This window comes from Danio rerio, chromosome 8, assembly GCF_052040795.2.
Source record: "Danio rerio strain M-AB ecotype USA chromosome 8, GRCz13ab, whole genome shotgun sequence".
Classification (NCBI taxonomy): domain Eukaryota; kingdom Metazoa; phylum Chordata; class Actinopteri; order Cypriniformes; family Danionidae; genus Danio; species Danio rerio.
The window spans coordinates 56,176,395-56,184,720 of NC_141028.1; the positions used below are offsets into that span (position 1 = coordinate 56,176,395).

The window sequence follows — 8,326 nt, forward strand, 5'->3', positions numbered from 1 at the left end:
GTGCCCACATTATATACTATTATATATTACAAGTTGCCATCAGTTATGAGAGAGAGAGACTCTTACTTGTCTGTCGTGTGTTGGAGAGATCTGCCTGGTTCATCTTTCTCTGAGCAAATGCAAATATGCTCTGACGTTCATCTTCTTTGTTCTTGTTGCGTTTTCTGGTAAAAAAAAATATATATATATTTTTAAGTACATATCCATACCATTGATGAATGAACTCTGTAGTGTAAACCAACCTATCACTTTATCAGGACACTTTTACTAGAAATTCTAAATTGTTTTTAGTAGGGGGTTCAGGGTTTCAAATAATTTTCAGCTCAGCACTGTTAACTGTCCAAAAATACACAATTTCTAACTCTGCCGCAGTTATTTGGCATTTAAAGCAATAGGCTATATGCTTATTTAAATGTACACTTTGCCTTTTATAGTTGACAGTGAGCCTATGAATTTTAGACCCATTAATTAAGTGTGGCATGCATTCAATAAAAGTCATATGGCTGATTGAGCTTTCTTCTAGCTTTACTACTGGCAGAGTTTTAATATAAAGAAAGAGATATTGAGAAATATTGAAATTAAAAACAGTAATCAATTCTAAGAATCGAGTCCACCAATTTTGAATTTAGGAATCAAATCGATTAGAAGCAAAAAATTATCCTATTATGTTTTATTTTAAAATGGCTTGTCATTTGTAAACTATTTTTATGCAACTAACTTGTGTAAAATAACGTTTTATAAATTTCTCAATAGAAATAAAAATGTTTATTAAAAATGTTTATATATATATATATATATATATATATATATATATATATATATATATATATATATATATATATATATATAGTTGAAATCAGAATTATTAACCGCCCTTTACATTTTTTTTTTTTAATATATTTCCTAAATTATGTTTAACAGAGCAAGTAAATTTTCACAGTATGTCTGATAATATTTTTTTTTTCTGGAGAAAGTCTTATTTGTTATATTTCGGCTACAATAAAGCAGTTTTACATTTTTTAAAAATCATTTTAAGGTCAAAATTATTAGCCCCCTTACGCTATATATATTTTTGATAGTCTACATAACAATTATACAATACAGAATCATTATACAATAACTTGCCTAATTACCCTAACCTGCCTAGTTAACCCAATTAACCCAGTTAAGCCTTTAAATGTCACTTTGAGCTGTATAGAAGTGTCTTGAAAAATATCTAGTCAAATATTATTTAATGTCAACATGGCAAAGATAAAGTAAATCAGTTATTAGAGATGAATTATTAAAACTATTATGATTAGAAATGTTTTGAAGCAATCTGCTCTTCTTAAACAGAAATTGGGGAAAAATAAACAGGCGGGCGAATAATTCTGACTTCAATATATTGAAGTATATATATATACTTATACATATACACACACACACACACACACATATATATATATATATATATATATATATATATATATATATATATATATATATATATATATATATATATATATATATATATTATTGTTACTATTAAAACTGTTATTTTAAAAGAACCACATTAGGAGCCAAATAAACCATGATGCTTTCCTCACCTCGGGTCAGTAGAGTCTCCAGAACTGAAGTCGATGATATCATCAATTGACTGGTGACTCTTTATGGACACACAGCTGGGTGCAGGAGATTCTCTATCATTTAGACTAAAACACAGCAGCAGATAAACACTTACTAATGCACAAACTGTTGACACAGATAGTTTTAAGTCATTCTATGTTAAATGATATTTTAAAATGCATAGCTTTATTAGATCGTACAATGAATGCGAGTTAACAAAAAATGAACATGATAAAACAGCTAAAAATGTTTGGTCTTTTGTGGAAAATTATACCCAAATTGGTATCATCAACCCAGGCTCATTCCTAAAACATATGCAATATACATTTCTGAAGAGCGTCAAATACGTCTCAGGAGCTACATTTTTTGCAGTTTTTGTTTTCGTGAATCCACCGCAGGCCGCTGTGTACGCTTTTTCAGATCTTACATTTCTCATGAGGGCCATTCGCACCTGCTATTCTCACGTAAATCCACCAGAGAGCGCTGTCGACTGACTGATTGATCAACTGACCCACCCTCCTCCTTTCCTAAACCCAACCAACAGTTTTTAAAAACAAGAAAAAGAAAAGTCCTCGTCTGATTTTGACCATGTTTTCAGATTTTACCACATTCTTACCTTGTTATTTACTTTCTTGTTATATTTTGAGGCTTCTTAGCCGCTTTCTGGAACCATTCATCACCGGACTCGAACCCTGTGATCGCGATCAACTCCTCTCTGTGTCTAAAGTCCACCGACGTATACACTGCAAGCCACCGGACTAACTGGTAACAGCAGTAAAGCCTTCTACACAGAGGTAAGCGGTCAGCCGGTAAGCACAAAAAGGAACAGCATCATACCGCCCCCCTAGCATTTGCTTTAAAGACGAAATGCAGCCATATATACTTCAGGCTACGTAATTCATGATCTCCAGAAATGTATATATAGAGCTTAGTTTTGAGAATGAGTCTATGTTGGGTATCATAGTGATGTCCATTCATGGATATGTAGATGAAGAACTGAAAAGGCCATTTAATTATTAGAAAATAATGCACTTCTGATTTCTTTCAGTTTACACAAAGACAATCCCTTCACTGAATCATAATGGAAGTAGTTTCCCAGCTTTTTTTAGATCAAGGAAATTTTAAAGCCACATAAAACCATGATGCTTTCCTCACCTCAGGTCAGAGCTGAAGTCGATGATATCATCTATTGACTGATGACTCTTCATGGACACACAGCTGGGTGCAGGTGATTCTCTAGTATTTAGAGTGAAACACAGCAGCAGATAAGCAAGTATTAATGCACAAACTGTTGAGACAGAAAAAATAGTAAAGCAAAAATGACAGCGGGCCATTGAATTATTATTTTTCAATTTACACAAATACAGTTCTTGCAATTTTTGCAAAATTTAAGGAAACAATGTTAGACATTAATGAAAACTGCAAAAAAATGAAGTCGGAGTTCTGTTATGAATGAACAATTCTAGGGAAAAATGCTGTGAGGCAACAGTGCTAGCCACTGAGCGACCGCGCCGCCTAGTGGACACTTGTGTGACGTAATTAATGACGTACATCCAAGTTAATGAGCCAAGGGAAGTTAGTGAGTGAAAGGTATAAAAAATAGGGCTGGAATGCAGCTATTATATAATTTTGATAGAAAGAATGCCCCTTGGTGGCTTTTGGGGTGTTATATTCCTAGTTTCACAAGAGTGTTTCTTTTGTAAGTGCTCTATTTAGTTTTGCTCTCTCGTCATGTCTCTCACTGAAACTATATGGATATATCTCCAGAGCAGGTTATGTTCAAAGCATAAGAGCTTACATACCATTAAAGTTACCATCCGTTACATATCCTACTTTCTTATCCAGGTACAAATGTTACATATCTTGCTTTCTGGAATACCCCCCAGGTAAAGTTCAATTAATTTATGACTGCTCTATAAGGAATTGTGTGGCGGAGGCTTGGAGCAAGAGTTCCTGCTGCTGATTTGTGCTTGCAAACACACGCGAGTTAACCAATCTAATGTTAAGCTTAAGACTTTTTTTGTGGTAAGCTATAGCATTCTTTTCCACCATTTCTTCAGTTTACGGATATAAATGGAGTTAGAGATGAGTGTGTTGTTTTGTACGTAGGGTTCTTTTATTTGTTTAAATAGGTTTTGTTTCCTGGATGGGATTAATATGTTGGCCTTGACCCTTCCCGGTATTCTGTTTGCTTCCTTGTGTTAATTATTTCATTTACTGTTTGCATATTTACCCAATCCTCCAGCACTTCTTTTATAACTCCTTCCCAACCCTGAGGAGGAACGTAATAGGGGAACTACGCAACCTCTGTACTGTGTGTTCAGGGATGGTGACCTATAAACAGTATAATCTATACAGTGGCCCAGTAGATTTTTTTGTTGTGTACAGGGGCGACATGGTGGCTCAGTGGTTAGCACTGTCGCCTTACAGCAAGAATGTTACTGGTTCGAGTCTCGGCCGGACCAGTTGGCATTTCTGTGTGGAGTTTGCCCCGTGTTGGCGTGGGTTTCCTCCAGGTGCTCCGGTTTCCCCCACAATCCAAACTTATGCGCTATAGCTGATTTGAATAAACTACACTGACCGTCGTGTATGTGTGTGAATGAGTGTGTATGGATGTTTCCCAGTACTGGGTTGCAGCCGTGTAAAATATATGCAGGAATAGTTGGCGGTTCGTTCTGCTGTGGTGACCCCTGATGAGTAAAGGGACTAAGTAAAGTTGAATTTTAAACTAATTTCGAGAGTAGCACGCGCTCATGATTCACCCAGCTGGTCCACATTAGCTAATCATGATCCTCCCAATCAAAGAATCCCAAGTCACTTTATATATCCTCATTTCCTTTCTTCAACTATCTTCGTCTGGAAGGACCCCCCTCCTCCCCTTCTTCCACCTTTATTTAGAATGGGCGGCACGGTGGCCCAGTGACTAGCACTGTTCCATCACAGCAAGAATACCAATAGCGTCAGGTCCTCGCTGGGCCATCTGGTATTTCTGTGCGGAGTTTGCATGTTCTCCCCGTGTCCGCGTGGGTTTCCCTCAGGTTCCCTGGTTTCCCCCCACCGTCCAAATATGCTCTATATCATAAAATAAGCCTAAATCTCTTACTCTCAGGAAGGTCACCTTGGCCTCAGCAGCGAGGAAGCTAGAGATCGACCTGAGCTCAATTTCCCCTCGCCCTGCAAAAGGGGAGAGCCCTGGGCCCAAGGATCCCTTGAGCTCAGGGTTCTCTCCTGGTACAACATGCCAAACAAGCTATGTATAAATCATGAGCTAAGTGTGAACTCTTAGAAATGAATGAATGTGTTGTGCACTGGCACTGTATAATCTCTTCTTGAATCTGAACAATCATGAATATGTTACAACCTCTTCATTTTACTCACCTGTTGTCCATTATTGTGTCCTGCTCCCTGCTCCTTCTGGAGGACATCCGTACACTGGAACCCTTTGAACAAAGAGCACTTGCTATTTTGTTCTTGTTTGTAATCTTTTGTAATCTGATTGGTTCTCGCTGGCTTTTGATTAAGATCAATTGTAATTGTATTCATTTTATACATTTATTAATCATTCGCTTTACTTTTCTCAAAAGATTCTTAGGTTTGGTTTGAAAATCTTTTAAATGTTGTATAGCTTGTATAGCTTGATTGAGGGCTGTGGGCCAAAGGTAAAAATAACAAACTACATTTGCTTTACAAGTTTCCATGAGTAATTTTCTAATATTTAAAAATAAAACACAAAATTGCTGTACATTATCAAAGATATTCACCCCAACCACCTCACCATCAATATTCAAATGTTGGGAGGGTTCAACGCTAAGGATTTTTTCTACAGGCCTAATCGGACCAGTGGTTCAGATTTTTACTTGCCCTGCCAATATTTTCACTGACCCCACCAAAAAAAAGTTAATAGCTATTTCTTAGCCACAAATAAAAAATAAAAATAAAAACAACGTGTCAAAATGTTTGTAAATCTAGAACTTAAATATTTTTAAAAAGTTAATAAATGTGTAATAAGCTAAATTCAAAGAGTTTTTAAAAAGATGGCCAAAGATCTGCTAAACTGACGGCAAACTGTTCAAAGCATCACTTCATTTTTTTAGTCGTGGTGTACCCTCGTATATGTCTGCTTCCGAGACGTTAGAAAGAAATGTTTTCCTTTAGCATCATCATTTGATGTTACCGCTATGTTGCTGTCTCTTCGCTATACTAATAACGTGCTCACAACCAGGGCTGGACTGGTGCAAAAAATCAGCCCTGGCATTTTTTGCCAGAGCGGCCCACTACATTCAATCAAAATGCTATCTATCTATGCACGTCCAATATTTTTATCAACTCATATTTTATAAAACACAAAAGCCATGTATATGAAATAAATAAATAAATACAAACTTTAATCTCTTTATTTTAATTTCTGTATACTGCCTATAAAGATATTTGTTGAGTTCTAAAAAGTACACTATTTATTCATTTATTTTTCTTCGCATTAGTCCCTTATTTATCAGGGGTTGCCGGAGTGGATCGAACTGCTAACAATTCCAGCATGTTTTATGCAGCAGATGCCTTCTCAGCTACAACCCAATATTGGAAATCACCCATACACACTCATTCACACACACTCATACACTACGGCCAATTTAGCTCATTCAATCCACTATTCACTCAGCCTATATTCAATAATAAACATAACAAAAACTGCCTGCTAATGCATGTGTAAATCTTCAAAGGGAACAGTGTACTTTATAACCTCATTCACCTCATCCTGCTTGCTGTTTCACTATCTAAACAATGAAAACATAATATAAGTCAAATTTGTTTCATTTTGATATTATGATTAACAGACACCAAACAGCCTCGTGTAGCTACATATGTACATGAGCGTCATCTTCACTCTGCATATTTATAACAAAACACGGCTTAAATATAACTGCCTCCTTTCATTTTCATTGAAAAGAACAATCTGTCTCTTTTGCAGAATATCAGTTTTAATAATCAATAATGGCCATTATAACAGTATAGCGTACAATAAATGTATACAACATCCAATCAGATAAGAAGAAAATAGTGGGACACATGCAAGGTTTGGTCCACAGGCCCTAGTTTGCACATCTCTGTGCTATCGGAAAAAAACAACAACATTTGGCTTGAGTGACTTGACTTCTCTAACCTTTTTTTTCCTGTTGGCCTTTGATATGCAAAGTTGACTTGGATAAAAGTATATGCGCTACATGTAATTGAAAAGATCACAATGTATTATGAGGCATTAATCAATAACTCATTGTTGACAAAGTTTTACTGCACTGTTTTCTTGACAGTTCTCTTCCTTATTGCCGTAATGTAAAATAATCAGCTTGTGTCTCTGCTTGTTTGCTACTATGGGCTTTTCAGGTTTCACAGAGAACAGAATCTTTAACAAAAATGATCTGTTATTAATTTAAAAATAAAGTTAAACGATGAAGAAATAAAAAGCAAAAAAATTAAGCTATTATAACATGAGATTCAAGTCATTTCAGTTAAATTGCACAAAATTACATTCTGTTTCCCAAAATTCAATGTCAATGACATTAATAATCTTCATGTATGTTTTAATTAAATACGTTTTAAAACGCTTTTTGTTCAATCTGGCCTACACTGTGGTCTTATTCAGATCACTATTTCTGTAGATTTTTGTACAAAAGTCTTAAAACTGTAAAGGTTTGTCATACAAATGATAAAGTAAATCATTGAAATAACACTTACCGTGTTTTACCCTCTGAAGTGGTTTGTATTTCTCTCATGAGCGAATGTATTTTCACCTGTGTGAAAACAAAAGATGTTTCAACCATAAAAAATGTGACTATAAAAAGAGGAGGCGCTGAGCTTCTAACTGAAGTCATAAATGTCAAGCTGTTCCTTCTGATATGATCTTTTGGAAAGGTCACTTCATGTCTTGAACCATTTGTTAACTAAACTAGCCTTGGAAATATATAAGGAACAATCTCTTGCTGTTACAAATATAATATAATATAATGTAATGTAATGTAATATAATATAATATAATGCAACATAATATAATATAATATCATGTAATATAATATAATGTAATATAATACAATATAATATAATGTAATATAATATAATGCAATATAATATAATATAATGTAATATAATATAATATCATATAATATAATGTAAAATAATGTAATATAATATAATGTAATATAATATCATGAAATATAATATAATATAATACAATATAATATAATGTAATATAATATAATATAATGTAATATAATATAATATCATATAATATAATGTAATATAATATAATATAATATCATGAAATATAATATAATATAATATAATGTAATATAATATAATATAATGTAATATAATATAATATCATGTAATATAATATCATATAATATAATGTAATATAATATAATATGTAATATAATATAATATAATACAATATAATATAATGTAATATAATATAATATGTAATATAATATAATGCAATATTATATAATATAATATCATGTAATATAATATAATACAATATAATATAATGTAATATAATATAATATAATGTAATATAATATAATATCATATAATATAATGTAATATAATGTAATATAATATAATGTAATATAATATCATGTAATATAATATAATATAATACAATATAATATAATGTGATTTAATATAATGTAATATAATATAATACAATATAATATAAAATAATATGATA

General features: G+C 33.0%; 1 protein-coding gene and 1 long non-coding RNA gene across 2 annotated transcripts in view; one reads left to right on the forward strand and one right to left on the reverse strand.

The window, feature by feature from the left end:
- Positions 1-7,397, reverse strand: part of LOC101886147 (NLR family CARD domain-containing protein 3) — a 23,186-nt gene extending 15,789 nt beyond the window's left edge. Inside the window, 5 exon segments of the mRNA NM_001446886.1 lie at positions 67-164; positions 1,587-1,691; positions 2,761-2,841; positions 4,984-5,045; positions 7,336-7,397. Of these exon segments, the coding sequence (NP_001433815.1) occupies positions 67-164; positions 1,587-1,691; positions 2,761-2,841; positions 4,984-5,030 (331 nt within the window). The 5' untranslated portion in view covers positions 5,031-5,045; positions 7,336-7,397.
- LOC147842870 (uncharacterized) overlaps positions 1-8,326 on the forward strand; it is a 469,436-nt gene that overhangs the window by 128,795 nt on the left and 332,315 nt on the right. The window lies entirely within an intron of this gene.